This window comes from Leopardus geoffroyi, chromosome D2 (assembly GCF_018350155.1).
Source record: "Leopardus geoffroyi isolate Oge1 chromosome D2, O.geoffroyi_Oge1_pat1.0, whole genome shotgun sequence".
Lineage (NCBI taxonomy): Eukaryota > Metazoa > Chordata > Mammalia > Carnivora > Felidae > Leopardus > Leopardus geoffroyi.
This window is the reverse complement of record NC_059334.1, coordinates 45,233,379-45,256,173: the sequence shown is the minus strand read 5'-3', so window position 1 is coordinate 45,256,173 and position 22,795 is coordinate 45,233,379. Positions and strand designations below refer to the sequence as shown.

Here is a 22,795-nt window from a genome sequence, read left to right as displayed (position 1 = left end):
TCTTTTGGGATGAGCACTGGGTGTTGTATGGAAACCAATTTGACAATAAATTTCGTATATTAAAAAAAAAAACAGTGTCACTGTACAGTTTTAGTTTTATCTTGGCGTTGGAGATAATTGATAGGAACACATTCTAGATTCCCTTTTGCCTCTATTTAAATAATTTTCTTTTTTAAAAAAATATTTTTTTATCTTGAGAGGAGAGCACACTTATGAGCAAGCAGGGGAGGGGAAAGAGAATCCCAAGCACCTTTTGACCTAAGCCGAAATCAAGAGTCAGTCGTTCAGCCAACTGAACCACCAGGTGATCCTGAATAATTTTCTTTTCAATAAAAATTGTGGCCTGGGGTGCCTGGGTGGCTCAGTCCTTTAAGTGTCCGACTCTTGATTTCGGCTCAAGTCATGATCTCATAGTTTATGAGATTGAGCCCTGTGTGGGGCTGTATGCTGACAGCTCAGATTCTGCTTGAGAGTCTCCCTCCCTCCCTCTCTGCCCCTCCCCTGCTTTTGCTCTTTCTAAATAAATAAATAAACTTAAAAGAAATGTGGCCTAAGTAATTATAATACTTAGCAAATAAAACTGACCTTATTTTTACAAGTAATAAGTATTTTCTACTTTTTTCATTTTTTGCGATATATATTATACAAATGGAAATTTAGTATGCAAATTCTGAAAGACACTGTAATTTTAAATTTTGTTTATGAGTGGAATTTTAATTTCTTTTAAAGTTTATTTTTTTTAGTAATCTCTACACCCATCATAGGACTTGAACTCACAACCCTGAGATTGAGGCACATGCTTTTCTGACTGAGCCAGCCATGTGCCCCAGAACTTTAATTTCTTGTAAAATATTTTCTTAGTAAAAGGATTATTTTCTTTTTAGGAAATTTTTTTTTTTTTTTTTTTTAACATTTACTTATTTTTGAGAGACAAAGTATGAGCAAGGGAGGGGCAGAGAGAGAGAGGGAGACACAGAATCGGAAGCAGACTTCAGGCTCCGAGCTGTCAGCACGGAGCCTGACGTGGGGCTTGAACTCACGAACCACGAGATCATGACCTGATCATGAACTGAGCCACCCAGGCGCCCAAAAGGAGGATTATTTTCAAGGTCTGAGCAATAACAAAAGTGCACGTGACCACCGACAAGTTTCTTCTCGGATCCAGGTTGAATACCAGCCATAGGAGGTAGTATGTAGAAACTGGAAGCATAGTCCATGCCCTCTAGGAATGGAGTTACTGATTTCTGCTGGTAATAACTGCTTTTTTTTTTTTTTTTTTTTTAACGTTTTATTTATTTTTGAGACAGAGACAGAGCATGAACGGGGGAGGGGCAGAGAGAGAGGGAGACACAGAATTGGAAGCAGGCTCCAGGCTCTGAGCCATCAGCCCAGAGCCCGACGCAGGGCTCGAACTCACGGACCGTGAGATTGTGACCTGAGCTGAAGTTGGACGCCTAACCGACTGAGCCACCCAGGCGCCCCAATAACTGCTTTTAAAACAGTGACAACACATTTGTACAACACTTGATGCTTTTCAGAGATTTTCCATATGCATTCCATATTTTTAGAATTTAGAGCCAGGTGGGGCGCCTGGGTGGCGCAGTCGGTTGAGCGTCCGACTTCAGCCAGGTCACGATCTCGCAGTCTGTGAGTTCGAGCCCCGCGTCGGGCTCTGGGCTGATGGCTCAGAGCCTGGAGCCTGTTTCCGATTCTGTGTCTCCCTCTCTCTCTGCCCTCCCCCGTTCATGCTCTGTCTCTCTCTGTACCAAAAATAAATAAAAACGTTGAAAAAAAAAAGAAAAAAAAATTAAAAAAAAAAAAAAAAGAATTTAGAGCCAGGTGATTCACACATTTTTCTTGCCCAATCTTTGACTCCAGGAAACAGTCCTCAACTTTTCCAGAGTGCTGATGGTAGAGGAGGATGAATTTGTTCATAGGAAAGTCTGGGGGTTGCTTTCCTTCCAGCCATTCAGCTATTATTTTAGTGTCCTGTGTATGCTGAATGCTCATGTATGTCAGTGAACAAGATTTTGCCTTATTCACATTCTAGTGAGCAAGACAGAGATTGAATAGAGAAGAAGTGTGCTGAAAATTACAGAAAAATATAGGATCTGGGGTGCCTGGCTGGTCCAGTCGGAAGAGCATGGGACTCTTGATCTCTGGGCTGTGAGTTTAATCCCCAAATTGGGTGTAGAGATTACATAAATAAACTTTAAAAAAAAGAAAAGAAAAATGTGGGGTCCTTTAAGAGTGTATGGTCTGAGTGAGGGATAGGGGCAAAGCTGACTTCTTGAAAATTTTGTAACAGTGTTTCAACTTTTTTTTTTTCAAGTTTACTCGTTTTTTTTGAGAGAGAGTGAGAGTGGGTGAGGAGCAGAGAGAGGGAAAGAGAATTTCAAGCAGGCTCTATGCTGTCGGCGCAGAGCCTGACATGGGGCTCGATCTTATTAACCGTGAGACCTGACCTGAGCCAAGATCAAGAGTCAGATGCTTAACCAACTGAGCCCCCCAGGTCCCCCAAAGCTGACCCTTAAGTTGGGACCTACTGCTACACTGAGCAAGCATGAAAGTAGCAGAGCTTAGTGGTGTGGACAGTGAGGAAGAAGGAGACATTAAGAATGTCTCTCAGTTATCTGATGTGAACATGTGAGCAGATGGTGGTATTGAGATAAGGGGACTTACTTTTTTAATGTTTATTATTTTTGAGAGAGAGAGAGAGAGAGAGAGTGCGAATGGGGGAGGGGCGGGGGGGGTGGGAAACAGAATCTGAAGCAGGTTCCAGGCTCCGAGCTGTCAGCACGGAACCAGACATGGGGCTCAGACTCACCAACTGTGAGATCATGACTGGAGCCGAAGTCAGACCTTAACTGACTGAGCCACCCAGGTGCCCAAAGATAAGGGGATGTTTTGAGGGCAAGGTTCATCAGTGTAGGTTTGGGCACATTGGATTTGAGACATTTGTGAGGCATAGGGTATGCCGGTATGAACGTAGATAAGACTTGGTTGGAGATGATAAATTTGAGATTCAGCATGTAAATGTTACTTGAAATTATAGGATTAGATGAAGTCATTAAGGAGAATGTAAGAGGAGAAAGCACTGAACTATGAAGAACTTGTTATACTTAATTGACGGAGAGAAGAAGAAAAAAAAACTAGATTAGAAAATTGAATAGAGGCAGCTAGAGCACCAGTAGGAAAATTGAGCCAGTGGTATTTTATAGAAGCCAGTAGAAAGGTGTTCATGAAGGATCAACTGAATTGGAATGCTACTTGCAAAATCAACAAGAATGAGGACTGCAGAATTGGCATTGGAGTGTGCAGCTTGGGTTGGAACAGTCTGAGTAGTCAGTACACAGGATATGGGAGTAGCAAGTGTACACAACTTATTAAAGATATTTGAAGGGGAGAAGAGAGGTTCTGAAAAGTTATGAGGTGATGAGGGTTTCTGGAAGGTTTGATTGCAAAGTAGAGCCTTAGAGCATAGGATTCAAAGCACAAGGTGGGGAGATTGGTCTTGGAAGAAGGGAACCATGTTTCCTGGGTAGGAGGAAAGATGGATGAGAATGTGAGCTTAGTGAAAGGATGGAAGATAGAGTGGTTTTATGGATGAAGACCTTTTTTTCCCCCATGAAATGATAGATTATCCCTGAAAGGAAGATAAGGGCAAGGAAATGTGGGGGCTAGAGTGGAGGGATAAAGGGTTCAAACAGGTGTTGCAGAAAATGGAAGCAGGAGCTGTATAGAGAGAATTTCTGGACGTCAGTGAAGCCTTAGTGAAGTCTGTATCATTAAAAACTTATGGTCACTTAACCTCATTGTGAGTACAAACACCCCCCCCCCCCCCCCCCCGCTTTAGTAGGCCCTGTTAGCCAGAACCTGCACAGAACGTAGAATATTAGATAGGAAAATTAGAATTATCCTGGATGGTCATTTTTGTCTGACAAGATGTGGTGTGAACAGGTAGAGAAGAAAGAATTTAGGGTATTGTCCAGAGTGAGTGAAATGATTGTGAAATTTAAAACGTTTAGGAGTTGGACAAGGCTGGTGGATAGGAGAAAGGAAAGAAGAGAGGTCAGTATACTGAGTCTTATTTATTTTTTTTTTTTTTAATTCTTTTCAACATTTATTTATTTTTGAGAGAGACAGAGCACAAGCAGGGGAGGAGCAGAGAGACAGGGAGACACAGAATCCAAAGCAGGCTCCAGGCTCCCGGCTTCCAGCTGCCAGCACAGAGCCCGACGCAGGGCTCGAACTCATGGACCGTGAGATCATGACCTGAGCTGAAGTTGGCCACTCAACCAACTGAGCCACCCAGGCGCCCCCTGAGAGTCTTGTTAAATAAAAGTCAGGAATGGGGTTACTGGAACAGGTTGGATAGTTGGTAGGTTGTGATTGAGAAGTGAGTTACTAGATTTTAATATTTAAGAGGTGAAGCCTTCTAGGACATGACAAGTTTCTGGGTGAAACTGAGAACTGATGGCTGAGCTGGAATGTAGAAGACTGTCTTTGGGAGAAGCTTAAAGAACTGTGAGGTCAGGGGATTGGGATTTGATGGAATTCAGGATGCTAGCAAGACTGGCATGAGGAATAGGTTATAAATCTTATGTAAAACCCTTAAATGAAGAATAAGAGGTGGTTAAATGATGAGTTTGGGGAAGATTAGAGGGTAACTAGCTAAGTGACACAAGCCTCAAAAGGATGGGCTTTTATAAGAGGGTGGAGTAGGAATAGTTTTATAAAAAGTCTCTGGAGAGTCAGCATACTAGTGACCCCAAAGCATCCTACTCTCAGATACTGAAAGGGGCTGCAGGGTAAGAGGCATATGTATGTAGTCAGGGTTCAGCTAGGGCCCAGAAGTGGTAGAGGGAATGAACCCCCAGGTATATGTGAGTGTGCTGATCACTGAGTCCTGCGTGATTTAGACTTAAGCGTTTGGGTGGTGATGGCAGTTGGTTGTTGCATTTTGAGATTGGAAAGAAGTACGGATACGTTTTGAGTATTAAAGTGTTTGGGAGAAGGTAGATGACAAGATGAGTTTACATTTTGGATCATGACCCAGAGAAACAGATGAGAAGCATGGTGTCTTTAGAACCAAATTTTCTTTTTTTTTTTCTTTTTTTTTTTTTTTTCAACGTTTATTTATTTTTGGGACAGAGAGAGACAGAGTATGAACGGGGGAGGGGCAGAGAGAGAGGGAGACACAGAATCGGAAACAGGCTCCAGGCTCTGAGCCATCAGCCCAGAGCCCGACGCGGGGCTCGAACTCACGGACTGCGAGATCGTGACCTGGCTGAAGTCGGACGCTTAACCGACTGCGCCACCCAGGCGCCCCAGAACCAGATTTTCTGATGGCAGTTTTCAAACCTTCTTTGTTCGTTCACTCATTGTCCGAAAAGTGTTTGAAAACTGTCCCTGCTTCATATATCCCCTATATATTTTTTTAAGTTTGAGTCTTATCAGTCAAGATCCCAGCTGGAAATAGGCGGCATGCCCCAATTAGGCTAATACCAAGAAAGTGTATTTATAAAGGGACTATTTACAAAGTTGTGGGGAAAATGTTAAGGAAATCACAAGGTGCCCTAGCCTTGGTTAGCAAGCAGCGAAGCTATTATCACCCATTTTCACAGGGACAGGGGGATTATCTGAGCTGTATAGAGGAAGCCACCTTAAGGGAGCAGTATCCTTTTGTTGAGAGGCCTAATAAGGAAAGTGCTGGTGGGAGGGAGGGGGGATGGGGGTGGAGAGGTGGGGGGGTGGGGCGGGGTGGTATACCTGAACCTAAAGTTCCTCCATTCATCCTGCTGGGGCTCCTTATGGGTAAAACCCAGTGGAAGAAGGAAGGAAACTTTTTGATATAGATCAGCCTCCTGGGGCTGAGATTAGGATGGTGAGTGGATCTGGAAGAACAAGTGGAATATACCTGGTGTAGTATTTTAAAAACAAACCCATATAGTTCTATGAAAATGTGTATAATTAATTACTATCAAGATATAGAATATTTCTGTTATCTCAGAAGTTCCTTCATGCTCCTTTTTGGTCAGTCTCTTGTCTCACTTCCAACCCCTGGCATCCACTGATCTCTTTTCTGTCCCTGTAGTTTTTATCTTTTCCAAAATGTCATACACCTGGGATCATGTAGTATGTAGTCTAATCAGTCTGGCTTCTTTCATTTAGCATAATGCTTTTAAGAGTATTCCACGTAACAGTAGTTCATTCCTTTTTAATTGCTGAGTAATACTCCATTCTATATATGCCCAAATTCTTTCTTTAGTTGAAGGACATTTGGATTGTTTTTCAGTTTTGGGCAATTATGAATGAAGCTGCCATAAACATTCACATTTAGATTTTTGTTAGACATATTTCCTCATTTCTCTTGGGTAAGTACCTAGGTTATGAAAATATTGATCTCAAATTTAAATGCTTGCAAGAGATATAATTTCCTGTAAAAAAAAAAAAAAGAATTTCCTATGAATATTGATGTTTTAAAATAAAACATTTAATTTAAGTATCTGTGATTTTTTGGCCGTTTTATTATAAAAACACAGATACAGAAAACCATACAATACAATGTATAGAAATACCTGTTTGGTTTAATGAATTATTTATAAGAGCAACATGCTTATAACCACCACCCACATTAAGAAATAGAATTTTGGCAACCACTCTAGAATCTCTTCCATCTGTCCCTTCCTTCACCCCCAGAATGACTGCTCTCCTGTCTTTTATCATAATCGCCTTCTTACTTGGAAATGTTGTAATTATTTGCTGTTCACTTTCAAATATTAAAAAACAAACAAGTTCTTTCACAGCCAGAAGATTTACAGTGCCCCTTTATCTTTTTGAAATTGTATTTTTTTTTTTAACTTTATTTACTTATTTTGAGAGAGCATCCACGTGGCAGGGGCTGGTGAGGGGAACAGAGGGAGAGAGAATCCTAAGTAGGCTCCATACTGTCAGCATAGAGCCTGACGCGGGGCTTGATCCTATGAACCCTGAGATTATGACCTGAGCTGAAATCAGGAGTCGGATGCTTGTATTTCTATTCCACTTTGCCTTCAGAATTTTATCCTAATGCACGTATTTATGTTTATTTAATAATTCATCCTTTTCATAATTCTTTGTACAGGAATATGTATATATGTTTAAATTTAAAAATTCTTCTAGATTGTTATGAGCACAGTTATTAGTGTATAGTTGGTCAACTATGAATACTATACATTTTAAAGGCAAAATTTATTGAAATTTTGGAATTTATTGGAAATGTACATCTTGATGGGCAGGACTTTTTCCAATTAGTGCATGTGTATGAATGTCATTGCTTAGATAATAAAAAGCTTTGGTATCAATCTATTCTTGTTTCTTAATACATGTAAATACTGAGAAAGCATAGTGACAAAAGTAAGGGGAAGAGTTGTTACAGCAGTTTCTATTTGAAAGCAATAATTGGAAACTGCCTGAAATGCAAAGGATGTTACCCATACATTAGAGTTACTCACGTAGTAAGCACAGAAGCCGGTAATCTATCATATTATTTTTTTATAGGTTATGCCAGAATTGGAGCAATATATCACAGTAAGATTAGGAATGGGTGAGCAATATGCCATTATTTATAATGTGGGAGAATGATTAAATCCCAGGTGGGTTGGCACTTCAGATTTTGGACCAGAGTACATGTGGAATTGAGGATTTAGAAATGAATTTTCTTTCTTTTTTTTTTTAAACGTTTATTTTTGAGAGAGAGAGGGAGAGAGAGAGTGTGTGTGTGTGTGTGTGTGTGTGTATGTATGTATTTGTGTGTGTGTGTGTGTGCGTGCACGGGAAGGGTGGGGAAGTGGCAGAGGGAAACAGAGGATCCAAAGCAGGCTTATGCTGTCAGCAGAGAGCTGGATATGGGGCTTGAACCCATGAATATCAAGATCATGACCTGAGCTGAAGTTGGATGCTCAACCAACTGACCTACCCAGGCGCCCCAGAAATGAATATCTTTAAACCTCAATTGTGCCTATATATGTTTTGAAAGGTTTTAGCTTAGTTCTGGGTGTCTCTGTATTAATTTGAAGAGTTAATTGCCACTTGGAAGGTAGGTGCACTGGTTGAGGAGTGACTGGGGTATGTTTCCTGTCTCCTGGTAGGTAGGCAGAGATGGGCATCTTGAGCAGGAGCCATGGGAGCAGGGCATCTGGTTGGCTCAGTCAGTTAAGCGTCAGACTTCAGCTCAGGTCATGATCTCACTGCTTGTGGGTTTGATTTCCGCAGTCAGACTCTGTGCTGACAGCACAGAGCCTGGAGCCTGCTTCAGATTCTCTCTCCCCCTCCCTCTCCCCCTCCCTCTCCCCCTCCCTCTCCCCCTCCCTCTCCCCCTCCCTCTCCCCCTCCCTCTCCCCCTCTCTCTCCCCCTTTCTGTCTCTCTCTGTCTGTCTCTCTCTGTCTCTCTATGTCTCTCTCTCTCTCTGTTGCTCCCCCGCTGGAGCTCTGTCTCCGTCTCTCTGAAAAATAAACAAACATGTAAAAAAAAAAAAAAAAGCCACTGGAGTGAACAAGCTCCTTACTTGCTGGTAGGTTGTCATAGTTAAGGCTTTTCATAGGTAATGTTGATGGGGCATGTGGGAAGGTTAAATTGACCAGTACTGCTCCGTGATTTGGACTATCTGTGTAGTGGGCCCAGCTGAGTAGCACTTTTGAAAGCTGTTTGATATTTACTGTTTTATCTTTTTTTTTTATGGCTTTATCTTTTAAATTACATGTAACTTTGGTGTTTTGGTATACTTTATAAAATATAAAGATGTCTTTTTCTTGTTTTTTTAAAAACTATTTTTATTATTTTTAAATTTATTTATTTTTTAATTTACATCCAAGTTAGCATATAGTGCTATAATGATTTCAGGAGTAGATTCCAGTGATTCATCCCCTATGTACAACACCCAGTGCTCATCCCAACAAGTGTCCTCCCCAGTGCCCCTTACCCATTTAGCCCATTCCCCACCCGTAACCCCTCCAGCAAGCCTCAGTTCTCTGTATTTAAGAGTCTCTTATGTTTTGCCCCCCTCCTTGTTTTAATATTACTTCTGCTTCCCTTCCCTTATGTTCATCTGTTTTGTATCTTAAATTCCTCATATGAGTGAAGTCATATGATATTTGTCTTTCTCTGGCTAATTTCGCTTAGTATGATACCCTCTAGTTCCATCCACGTAGTTGCAAATGGCAAGATTTCATTCTTTTTGGTTGTTGAGTAATACTCCATTGTAGATATATACCATATCTTCTTTATCCGTTCATCCGTTGGTGGATGTTTGGGCTCTTTCCATACTTTGGCTGTTGTCAGCTGCTATGAACATTGGGGTGCATGTGCTCCTTTGAAACAGCACACCTGTATTCCTTGGATAAATACCTAGTAGTGTAATTGCTGGGTCGTAGGGTAGTTCTATTTTTAATTTTTTGAGGGATCTCTATACTGTTTTCCAGAGTGGCTGCACCAGTTTGTGTTTCCACCAGCAGTGCAAAAGAGATCTTTCTCTGCATCCTCACCAACATCTGTTGTTGCCTGTGTTGTTTATTTTAGCCATTCTGACTGGTGTGAAGTGGTATCTCATTGTGGTTTTAATTTGTATTTCCCTGATGATGAGTGATGTTGAGCGTTTTTTCATGTGTTGGTTGGCCATGTCTTTGGAGAAGTGTCTATTCATGTCTTTTGCCCATGTCTTCACTGAATTGTTTTTTGGATATTGAGTTTGATTTTTTCTATAGATTTTGTATACTAACCCTTTATCTGATATGTCATTTGCAAATACCTTATCCCATTCTGTTGGTTGCCTTTTAGTTTTGCTGATTGTTCCCTTTGTTGTGCAGAAGCTTTTTATTTTGATGAGGTGCCCCAGTAGTTCATTTTTGGTTGTTTCCCTTCCCCAAATATAAAGATGTCTTAAATTACCAGTTAAAGCGCTTTTTTTTTTTTTTTTAAATGCCTTTTACCATTCAAATCTTTAAGTAAAATTGATCCACTGAAGATGTGCCATTTTTCCTTTGGCTTTTTAGATACCTCTGATAAATAGCCACATATTTTTATTGACTGATGGTGAAAAAAATACATTCCCTTCCACAGAAGCAAATGCTGTTGACAATTTCTTATATAGCGTTTCACAGTCTTCAGTATGCTTAGCATATGAATCAATGTTTATTAAACATGCAGGCACACACAAATGGGAGCATGATACATATATATAAATGTATACATATTATACGTATATATACATATATATATGGAGAGTGTGTATGTGTATACACACTCTCTATATATAGTGTATTGTGCCTTGCAGAACACTTAAGGGAAAATCTCTCAGATGTACACTTATCAATACTTACAGATTTACTTGTTTTTTTGTAGCAGTTCCATGTTTTCCATTGTATGAGTGTACTTTACTTTAAAATTAGCCTGTTAGGGACACTTTGACTATTTCTAGTTCTTTGCTATTACAAATAATTGCTATATTGAACATCTCCCTACTTGTGTTTTTGAGCATAATGTCTCAGTATAGTGGTAGAAGGTGTTGTATACATTAAAAGAAATTTTTTTAATGTTTATTTTTGAAAGAGACCATGAATTGGTGAGGGGCAGAGAGAGAGGGAGACAGAATCTGAAGCAGGCTCTGCACTGTCAGCACAAAGCCCAGGGTGGGGCTTGAACCCATGAACTGTGAGATCATGACCTGTGCTGAAGTCAGACATTCAACTGACTGAGCTACCCAGGTGCCCCAGGGTGTATACATTCAGATTTTCAGTTGATGTTGTCAAATTTCCAAGTAGATGTGTGGCGCCTTTTTTTTTTTTTTTTTTTTTTTTTTTTGCCTTATCTTTCTATAAAACTTTGGGCTTTCTGCCTAGCTGAACGAATGCCGTTTATTTGGAGAGTTTAATTTTTTTCATTTTAGAATTTGTACATCTTTTTAAAAATTTCAAATCAAAATTTATTTGTGCATGGTAATGGTTGAAAGGTTCCCAGCCCTTTTCCCCAGTCACCCCAGTTCTCCCTGGAGTGACCATTTATTTTTTGTTTCAATCCTTCTGACAAATACTGTGCACATAGAATCAATAAAAGTAGTTATGGGCATGTGTATTTAAATTCACAAATGTTAACATGACATTTTGTACCTTGCTCTTTCTCTTAATATATTTTGGGGATAATTCTATGGCAGTATATAAAAATGTTCTTTCTGGCCTCCCTCCCTTTTTATTTTATTTTTTTAAGTTTATTTATTTTGAAAGAGAGAAAGCATGCACACATGCAGGGGATAGGTGCAGAGAGAAGGAGAGAGAGAGAATCCCAAGCAGGCTCCACACTTAGTGCAGAGACTGATGTGGGGCTTGAACATGCAAACCACAGGACCATGACCTGAGTGGAAACCAAGTCGGATGCTTAACCAACTGAGCCACCCAGGTGCCCCCCCTTTTTAATTTAAAATGCTGCTGCATGGTCATGTCCATTTCTGTATGTGCTATAAATTCCTTAAATGGTTTTTGTTGATGTGAGACTTTTGGGTTGCTTCCGGTATTTTTGTTTTCTTTTTAAGTTGCTTTATTTTTCAAATACCACTTAATAGCTGTGTGACTGTCAGACAGTAACTTATGTCTGTTATCCTTTATCTGCAGAATGGGATGCAGGTTCACATTTCTTTATCTGAAACCTTTGGGACCAGATTTGTTTTGGAATTCAGGATTAATTTGGCAAACAGAAAGTGTGTATATTTTACATCAATACCCCATCAGAGTCTGAGGCAGCATTCTAATCAGTGTTTGTTCAGAAAAAGAAAATACATTTCTAAGTAGGATACTCTAAATAGCCTCACTTAGGTGAGGTCGGGTTTTGCTTCAGAATGTATTATGAAAAAATTTAGTTTTCAGAGCTTTCTGGGTGTTGAAATTGTGATAAAAGCATATGAACTGGTAGTAGTACCTACCTCAGAAGGTTACTGTGAAATCAAATGAATTAAGATGCAGAAAGTATTTATAACAGTCCCAGGCACATACTGAGGGCTAAGTAAGTATAGGTATAGTTCAGCCTGGTTTTATTTCGTCCCCCCCCCCCCCCCATCAGCTTTATTGAGAAATAATGAACATATAACATTGGGTACTTTTTTAGTTTTTGATTTTTCAAAATTTATTATTTTTTAAGTAATCCATACATCCAATGTGGGGTTCGAACTCACAACCCTGAGATTGAGTTGTATGCTCCACTGACTGAGCCAGCCAGGCACCCCTGTACTTTGATTTTTTTTTGTACTTTGATTATTTATGTGTGTGTATGTATATATATATATATATATATATATATATATATATATATATATATATATATATATATTTTGGGGGGGAGTGCAGGCAGGGAAGGAACGGGGCGGGGGGAGGGGACAGAGAATCCAGAGGCAGGCTCTGCACTGACAACCTGACAGAGAGCCCAGTGTGGGGCTGGAACTCATGAACTGGGAGATCATGACCTGAGCTGAAGTCAGATGGTCAACTGACTGAACCACCCATGTGCCCCTTTTTTGTACTTCGATTTTTAATTGTGTATGAAATAAAGTATCTTTTCATAAGTTATTAATTCATTTCTGTTTCTTTTTCTATAAATTGTCTATGTCTCCAGCTTTTTTGTGTTTGTGTGAGATGTTGGACTTTCTAATGTATACGAATTTATTTTAATTAAAGAAAAATTTTAAAGTTTACTTTGAGAGAGAGCGCGTGAGCGTGGTGGAGGCAGAGAGAGAGGGGAGAGAGAATCCCAAGCGGGGCCCAATGTGGGGCTTGAACTCATGAACCGAGGTCATGCATCATGACCTGGGCTGAAATCAAGAGTCAGGCACTTAACCAACTGAGAGCCACTCAGGCACCCAAGAATTTTTAATATATTAAGGAAATTATTAGCTTTTTGCATTTCCCTAATGACTAATGATGAGCATTTTTCATGTGCTTATTTGATGTCAGTATAGTTTCTTGGCGGATACCTGTTCACATTTTTTTGCTCATTTTTAATTGGATTGCTTATTTTCTCATTGAACTTTAAGAGTTCTTTATATATTTTATATAAAGGTCTTTTATCAAGTATATTTATTGCAGACGTTTTCTCTTGAGTCTGTGGCTTGTCTTTGCATTGTTTTAACAGTGTCTTCTGCAGAGCAGAAGTTAACTGATTTTAATCAAGTCCCATTTTATCAAATACTTCTTTTATGGCAAGGGAGTACACTCTCCTCTTCCTAGATATTCCTTTGTTGGACAGTTCTAATTGATCTTTAGTATTTTTGCTCATTAGTCCTTATAGTTTCAGTGAATTGAATGATTTTTACGTCTTGAATACGTTTGTTCCCTCTTCTCATGACAACCACTCTGGTATTTAAAGGCAGCTTGCATATGATGGAGGTACCCCTTACTGCCCAAATTAACTTTTCTAGTTACCTCACCTGTATTTAGTCAGTAATCGTCTCCAAAGCCTCTTTATCTGTACAGTCGTCTTTGTCAAAAGTCAAAGGTTTTGTTTAAATTTAACCTTCAGCAAATCATGTGATACACATTTGTCCAAAACATTAGATGTTTAACTTCTTTATCTGGATCTCTTCTATTAATGTGGATTATGATGGTTTATCTGCTTTAGTATTTCAGTTTTTAGCTGCTACCAAAGGTAGTAAAATGTAATAGAACTCAGGGTGGATCTTTTTATGGGGTGTTTTGGCCATTTGTTTAATTGGTAACTGTTCATGTCATGAGCCTCGCTGGGCCTGTTTTTCCTCATCTGTGTTGATGGCTTTGGTGAAAGTGAAAGGAAATATATTCACTTTCTTACAAGGGTGAAAGAAGTATGTATGTTGTTAGTATGTATATACATACTAGCATACAGTTACACAGATGTGTATATCTGTATGTATCTAGCTTCAGTAAACATTAATTCATGGTCAGTCTTGTTTCATTTTTATTCTTATATACTCTTTTTTTTTTTTTTAATGTTTATTTATTTTTGAAAGAGACAGAGTGCCAGGAGGGGAGGGCCAGAGAGAGAGGGAGACACAGAATCTGAAGCAGGCTCCAGCCTCTGAGTTGTCAGCAGAGCCTGATGAGGGACTCGAACTCATGAACCAAAGACCATGACTTGAGCCAAAGTTGGATGCTTAACCGCTGAGCCACTCTTGCACTCCTATCTACTCTCCTTTTTAAAGTCTCCCTTATTTTGAAGCAAATTCCAGACATTGTATTTCATACATAGATAGAATTCTTTAAAAGATAAGGATTCCAAAAAAGGTAACTGCAATACCATTGTTACTCTTTAAGGTACTTAATATGTATCTTTGGCAGTTTTTATTATGTTTTAAGCATGTGAACAGACTATTCTCAGACTGTAGGCAATTCAAGAGATAGGAAAGTCTTGTCCCTCATCCCATCCTTAACAATGACCTTATCTCTACATAACACAGATCTGCCTCATTCTTTCTAAATAGCTACATAGTATTTAGATATGTGGCTGTATGATACTTTAAGTTGTTCTTTATTGGTAGGTGTTCATATTGTGTATGAAAGCAAAAACCAGGAAACAAAGTTGTGAGTTTCCTTGTTACTTACGTTAATTTCATACTTATTTTAGAGTAAATGCGTGTAAATAAAACTGCTTGCTTCAAGGGTAAGTCTATTTGACATGTACATTTTTGAAAACATTTATTTTTAGAGAGAGCTTGTGTGCACAAGCTGGGGAGGGGCAGAGAGAGAGAGAGAGAGAGAGAGAGAATCCCATGCAGGCTCTGTGTTGTCAGCACAGAGCCTGATGCAGGGCTCGATCTCACAAACCCTGAGATCATGACCTGAGCTGAAATCAAGAGTCAGAGGGTTAACTAACTGAGCCACCCAGTTGCCCTAGAAATGTAGTTTGGTTTTTACTACTCTGTAGAATTTCTTTGTATGAGCAGACCACTTTATTGACTGTCCTGTTAATGAATATTTAGATCTCATTGTTTTAGAATGATGTTGCTATGGGCATAGTTCTGTTATGCTGAACCATGTGGAATTGCTATTAGTTGATTATTTTTAAAATGGAGATTTCATGTGGTTCAGCTGAATACATCTTTTGGTGTATGTTTGCACGAGTATCTATTTAGTAAGTACTTTGAAATGAAATTGTTGTGTCATAAGTGTTCTGTTTAGTTTTTATAGATAATGCCAAAGTTCAGTTTCCTCTACCACCAGTTGAAGCTGCTTTACCTTCCCCACAATACTTGATATTGTGAATTTTAGCTCTTTTGATGGTTGTGTTGTGGTATCTTATTATGGTTTTAATTTGCTAATGAATTAGGCATCTTTTAATGTATTTTATATGTTTATTGAATATCCTTTCTTTTTGAGTGAGTTGTCAAGTCTCTTGATCATGTTTTAATTAGGCATCTTTTTATTCGTTATATGCATTCTTTATATAGTCTCAATACCCTCCACTCTAGTTTGGTAGTTCTTAAATAGTATTGTTTTATGGACAGATTTAATTTTGGTGAAATTTCTTTCTTTTCCTTTATGGTTAGTGCTTTTTGTATCTGGTTTAAAAAAACTTAACCCACCTGAGGTCCTAAAGATACACTCCTGTATTCTAAAAACTTTGCATTTACCCCCATATGTACGTCTCTAATGCATCTGGATAGGTAAGAACTCTTGTTAAGTGAAGGATTTACCTCTTTTTTGGTAATACTAGTTGCAGTTAGGTTTTTCACATTTTATTGTTTCTTTTAACTTTAACATGCTGAAATTTTAGATTTTGTGTAAATTAATATGGATTATAGGCTTTGTATCTGAGAATTTCCCCATTCCAGTGTAATGTATTTTTTAAAATTCTCTTTTATAATATATGTATAGTTTCATTTTCTGTATGTAAGTCTTTGATTAATCCAGGATATATTTTAATACTTGAGGTAAAAATCCAACTTTATTTCCCTCAGATATTCCAGTACCTTTATTGAATAATCCATCTTTCCCATAGAGATTTGAAATTCCACAATCAAAATACACTGATGTCCTGCATATATTTTGCTCCTTCTCTCTTTTAAGCCAGTAAAAATATTTTTTAGTTTGAAAATTTGCTGAAACTATGCATACTCTCCCTGAGAAATGTGGCACATTTTCATACAGTTTCACAAAATGTGAAGAAACTGTGAAACCCATTCATAAATCTCTGATCAAACTTGTCAATTTTTTAAATACTTCAAGGAGTATCCTTCATTCACAGAAGACTTGTTACCCCACCTATTTATTTTTCTTTACAAAACTATGTATACTCCTAGTATTTTAAGGACTGGTAATGTTTGTGTTTCTGTTGCTAAGGGAATCATCCATTTCCTTTCAAAATTAAGAATCCTCAAGGGAATAGTGGGCATTTAATTAATCTTTTATGTGCCATTGCTTTCTGTGTTTTAGATAAGCAGATGAGGCCTAGAGAGATAATACAGCTTGCCAAACTTTTGCACATCTAGTTACTGGCTTAGCTATGTTTAACATCATGCTTGTCATGTGTTTCCTTCATTACGATAAATTCCCTCCTTTATATGTTAGCTAACGTACTAAAGATTGAGTAACTAGTGATGCTAGAATCTAGTGATGTTGGGGCATCTGGCTGGCTCAGTCAGAAGAGTGTACAACTTTTGATCTTGGGTTTGTGAGTTCGAGCCCCATGGTGGGTGTAGAGATTACTTAAATAAGAAAATGTTAAAATCAAGTGATGTTAAAAGACATTTATTAAGTATCTGATAGCGGATAGTGCTGGGCTAAGTTTTAAATTAAGAACTTTCTATACATCCAGTCTTCACACTTAGCTTGAGGAACAGTAGGACTTAGAATGTAGTTTTGGATTCCTTGCATGAAGCTGGTAGACACAGGGCGCATAAAGGAGAATTGATGAACTTACAGGTTAGAGCCCACTAAGAAAAATCTTGCTAAAAGATTATTAAAAATACGTCCTGTATTATGGCAGAGTGGTAATAGCTATGTTAATTTGCATCTATGTGATGTTGTATAACCTGTAAAATATACTTATCTGTTCAACCTGCCCTTCAGAAATATTTTGTTAATTTTTTGCTGAAGAAATAGCCTGAACTTCTTAAGGCCTCGTTTTAGCCAGAAAGTGGCAGGATTGGCACACATTCATTGAACTCCTAAACCTGTCTTAGCTAGGAACATGTTTCTGTTTATATAGTCAATTTAGATTAAAACAGAGTAATGCATAGCTTCTCTGGAAGAAAATAACTGATATTTATTTACTTTTTTTTTTTTTTTTACCACTTGATGTGTTAAGATACCAAATGAGTTTATGTGACAGAGAAGCTGGGATATTTGAGGGAGGAAAGCAGTTGAAAGTAATTGTTCTGCATTTTAGGATAAGATAGCCTTGCTCTCTCTTCTAAAGATATAGTTGTAAATACTTGTTGCAGAGCTAAATGATGAAGGGAAGGTGTTTATTTTATATATTAGAATACTCTTGTGGAGAACTTGGACAGCATTTATTATGCAGAACTCTGTTGGTAATGTATGTTTAGAAATTTAAAAATAGATAATGTAGGGGCGCCTGGGTGGCGCAGTCGGTTAAGTGTCCGACTTCAGCCAGGTCACGATCTCGCGGTCCGTGAGTTCGAGCCCCGCGTCCGGCTCTGGGCTGATGGCTCAGAGCCTGGAGCCTGTTTCCGATTCTGTGTCTCCCTCTCTCTCTGCCCCTCCCCCGTTCATGCTCGCTCTCTGTCCCAAAAATAAATAAACGTTGAAAAAAAAAAATTTTTTTTTAAAATAGATAATGTATTTTAATAATTCATCTGTAGGGTTGTTTTTGCTATACAGTTGAATAGATGAGTTGATTATACTTGCTAATGTAACTTTTAGTTACAACTTTTAATGAGAATATTTTCTGTAGGGCTCTTTATTACTTTGTACTTAAAGTAGATTTATATAATAAGCACACAACAAAGTTAGACATAGGAAAGATGGCTTATTTATAAGAATAGTAACACAACATGACAACATGTATTTTCTCTGATTTTAGGAGAAATGGGAGTAATAAAAGTGAAACTTGAAGTAGTTTGTTTTTTAATTTTTAATGTTTTGATTATTTTTGAGAGAGAGAGACAGAGCATGAGCAGAGGAGGGGCAGAGAGAGAGGGAGACACATAAGCAGGCTCCAGGCTCTGAGCTGTCAGCACAGAGACCAACATAGGGCTCAAACTCGAGATCATGACCTGAGCCGAAGTTGGATGCTTAACCTTAACTGACTGAACCACCCAGGTGCCCTGAAGTAGTAGTTTTCTTTCTTTCTTTCTTTTTTAATTTGTTTTATTTTATTTGTTTTAATGTTTGTTTATTTTGGGGGAGGGAGGGGCAGAGAGAGAGAGGGAGACAGAGGCTCGGAAGCAGGTTCTGTGCTGTCAGTACAGAGCCTGATGTGGGACTTAAACTTAGAAACTGTGAGATCATGACCTGAGCCAAAGTCGTATGCTTAACTGACTGAGCCACCCAGGTGCTTCCCGAAGTAGTAGTTTTTACAAACAGGGATACTGACATTTATTGTTCATGTAAATGCTGTTCTTTGTTTTTTAGTCAGAAAGATATTTATTACATAAAACAATTAGAAACAGCCTACATAAAATTTGGCATTAAGATGGTAGAATGCTATGCAGTGGCAAAAGTGATGTGATAATACATTTAATGACATCTCACAGACCTTTGTGAAGCTAAACATACTAAGCACTCCCATAATGTATTCATTAGGAAATAATTCCTTTGGTAAGGCTGTAAAGTAGCCTAGGTCAGTGACTTCCCTTCTGAACAGATGAGGAAATTGAAGCCCTCAGGAAAACTCCTGAAGTTAGGGATCTTGCCTGAGCTCTGAAGAGCTCGTTTAACCAGGGCAACGTAAGTCTCCAGACTCAGCTACCCCTACTCTTTCCACTTGTTAGTAAAAGCTGTGGTGGTATTTCTTCTGGTTTGATTCAGACTTGACTTTGCTTGACTCAGATGTCAGAGTCACCTTTTAATTTTCAACTTTTCAGTATCTTAGGCTTAGTGATTGGTACTTCTGAGATTATGAAAACTGTAGTTCCTTGCTTTCTGCTGGAAAATATCTAAGAATAAAACAGGTATTAGGTCCCTTCTAAAGGTAAGTAAATATTAATCTAACAAGTTAAATTAGATTTAAAGCCATTGGGTAGTATTAAAAATTGTGCATTGAATTCATGTAATCATCCCTTTGCCTATATTTGATGGTTTGTTAATTGGGATCTGTAATTTGGCTTTTCTTAAATGTAAGTGTACTTTTTAAGTATAAACAATAAGTTTGGCATAAACATTTTGCCGTTTTTCTACTGCTAAGTTCTGGGAGAATTAATCATAATACCAGTTTGAGTCATATTTTCATCTTGTTTAGAAAGGCTAACAAAAAATGTTTATGATGATAGAAATTAAAGATAGTAAAAATGAATTGCCCAAGTACAAAATGAATAGTAACTGTAAGATTTACTACTTGCGGATATGCATAGATAGCCACTGTAGTCACTTAGGCACCAGAGCAGCTGTTAAGAAAAAAAATCTTTGAAGTTATATGGCTTTTAGGGTTAGGAGAAAGAATGGAAACAGAATTAGAGAAAGAAACCTGACCCTGAGATGGGTTTCTAGACAGAGCTGGCATACCTTATGGGCAGCCCTACACCAGAGAAATAAACTGCTGGAATGTTTTCATTTATTGTGTTACACTGTTTAGATTCTACTAAATAAATTTTAGTTTAAGCATTTTTATTTGAAAAACCCATAATAATCTCCAAGAAGGTTTGCTGAGTCCTTTAATTCTGAATCGATCTAGTTGCTTAACGCTGTCGAAATCTCTTGAATTAAGGATAACAATTTTAAGGGACTTGAATGACTAGGGAGAGGTCACTAAAAGGCATAAGAGCTCTATACTAAAAGGTGGAAGGGGAAATGTCAAATATGTAAACATTCATTAATTTCTTTACAGTTTAACCTTATTGCAGTTATTTCAAGACTGATTCTGTGCTCTTAGCCAGATATCATTATTTGTTAAATTTTACATTGATGTCACTTAAATTTTTATCCTTGACTTATTTTTAATTTTTATAGATAAAGTGGAGAATTTTAGTGAAGAATATGAAAAGAATAGTCACCATATTTACAAAAATGCTGAAGACAGTACTAAGAAATCCAATGCAGAAACAACAGTAGCTTCTGGATACAAAGCTGATGAAATCAAGGAAACAAATGATACTTGGAACTCCCAACTTGGAAAAAGGTCAGAATCTCCATCAGAAATATCTTCCATCAAGGGATCTGTAAGAACTGGTTTGTATGAATGGGATAATGATTTTGAAGATATCAGATCAGAAGATTGTATTTTAGGTTTGGATAGTGATCCTCTTTTGGAGATGAAGGATGAAGATTTTAAAAACCGGTTGGAAAATCTAAATGAAGCCATTGAAGAAGACATCGTGCAAAGTGTTCTTAGGCCAAGCAACTGTAGGACGTACTGTAGGGCGAATAAAGCAAAATCCTCACAAGGAGCATCAAATTTTGATAAGCTAATGGACGGCACCAGTCAGGCCTTAGCCAAAGCAAACAGTGAATCAAGTAAAGATGGCCTGAATCAGGCAAAGAAAGGCAGTGTAAGTTCTGGGACCAGTTTTAGAGGGACGGTTGGACGGACTAGAGATTACACTGTTTTACATCCATCTTGCTTGTCAGTTTGTAATGTTACCATACAGGATACTATGGAACGTAGCATGGATGAGTTCACTGCATCAACCCCTGCAGATTTGGGAGAAGCTGGCCGTCTAAGAAAAAAGGCAGATATTGCGACTTCTAAGACCACTACTAGATTTCGACCTAGTAATACTAAATCCAAAAAGGATGTTAAACTTGAATTTTTTGGTTTTGAAGATCATGATGAGACAGGAGGTGATGAAGGAGGTTCTGGGAGTTCTAATTACAAAATTAAGTATTTTGGCTTTGATGATCTCAGTGAAAGTGAAGATGATGATGAAGATGACTGTCAAGTGGAAAGAAAGACAAGCAAAAAAAGAACTAAAACAGCTCCATCACCCTCCTTGCAGCCTCCTCCTGAAAACAGTGATAATTCCCAGGACAGTCAGTCTAGTACTAATAATGCAGGTAAGACTTAAAAAAATTATTACAAGTAAATGCATTTTAAGTTTAAGTCAACAGCTACTGAGTTTCTGCTTAGGTACTTAATTTTAATTTGTTATGTTTAATTTTAATAGAAGTATTATTTAGAACCACAGATTGTACCTTATCCAGAGGTACAGTGTTTTAAATGTTCATAATCAAGTTCCACATTGTAAGGATCAATTTATAGATTGGGTCTTTTAATTTTGTGTTTTATTTCTGCCTTTAGCACTTGAGAATTTTAAAGTGTGTGTGTGTACAGGGATATTAGACATCTTGATGTTTCAACTTTGAAAATCCAAATGCAGTTGGGGACTTGGTAGATTTTGGACATTTAGAACTACATAGATAATAGATGGTTTGTAATGAGGGAAATATTAGAAAATTAAAATTGATTAAAAGCATTTGTAGTTGGCTCAAAATTAAACTAATGTTTTAAAACATTGTCAAGAAATCTTAAGTTTAAAGTTAAAAAGTAAATGTTAATCTTAAAAATCATCCTCTTGAGTTGATTTAATAAAATTGAAAAGTGCTAGTTAAGTATTTATTCACTCTTACCAGTGAAAATTTAATTTGTCTCTTAAGATAGTAGGGCCAGTAATGACTGGAGGCTCTCAAGGAGTTGATAGTTTCTACTGTGAGAGACCAACACAAGTAGGTTAGCTTCGCTATAATTAAGTCACTACCTGACAAGGGCTTAGTGAAGTGGATTGATTGTTGAGTGAGGAAGAGTAAGCAAAAGCCTCTGGGATCCAGGGGCTATATTTATATATATTTAACCAAATACATAGTTTCTCTGTATCGCTTTACTTGTTAAATAACGTTTTTGTCTGTTAAGTCATATAAGAAGTGTCATTATGGTGAATTAGAATTCTAATAGTATTCTTACATATAGATTCTTGTGTACATTATAAGTCATACTTGAGACTACCTACTGTTTTGCTTTATTTGGCCTAAAAATAGTTCCGTTAGATTAGAGTCACTCTTCAAAACTAGAGGCATATAAGAATAGTCCCTAAGGGCTCACTCCTTACTCCTCTAACTGTAAAAATTAATAAATAAATAAGGGGGTTATCAATTCAGCCAGTGTTGTCTTGAATCTTTTCTGGAGAATTGAAGTTTGCAGCATCCTTGCTAGTCACATGAGATGACTGGGCAGACAGCTTAGGGTTGCTTTGTCAGGAGGATGATAAGTAATCATGCACAAAACCTGAGCTCCTTTCTTCCTGCAATTTACTTAGCTCTTTCTTCTAACTTTGGTAGCAAGTTATTTTGATCAGCAATTGAAAAATCTCTGGCTGAAATTTACATTTTGGGGTAATGTAACTTTTTAAGCTTTGAAATGTGAGATCATCAGGCTCTCTTTCAAAAACTTCTTTCATATTGCTACCAAATTAAAAAATTAGAGACCATTTGATACATCCAGGGTCTTCAACTGATGTATGAAATAGCAAACATTTTTAAAAAATTTTTTTAATGTTTGTTTATTTTTGGAAGAGAAAGACAGAGCATGAGCAGGGAAGGGGCAGAGAGAGGGGTACACAGAATCTGAAGCAGACGCCAGGCTCTGAGCTGCCAGCACAGAACCCAATGCGGCGCTCGAACTTATAAA

General features: G+C 37.9%; 1 protein-coding gene across 2 annotated transcripts in view; it reads left to right on the top strand.

Annotated features, from left to right (window-relative positions):
- The window catches only part of WAPL (WAPL cohesin release factor), a 95,311-nt gene that overhangs the window by 9,652 nt on the left and 62,864 nt on the right, over positions 1 to 22,795 (top strand). For both annotated transcript variants that reach the window (XM_045437905.1, XM_045437904.1), the window contains exon 3: positions 20,125 to 21,168. In XM_045437905.1, the coding sequence (XP_045293861.1) occupies positions 20,125 to 21,168 (1,044 nt within the window). The remainder of the gene's footprint in view (positions 1 to 20,124; positions 21,169 to 22,795) is intronic.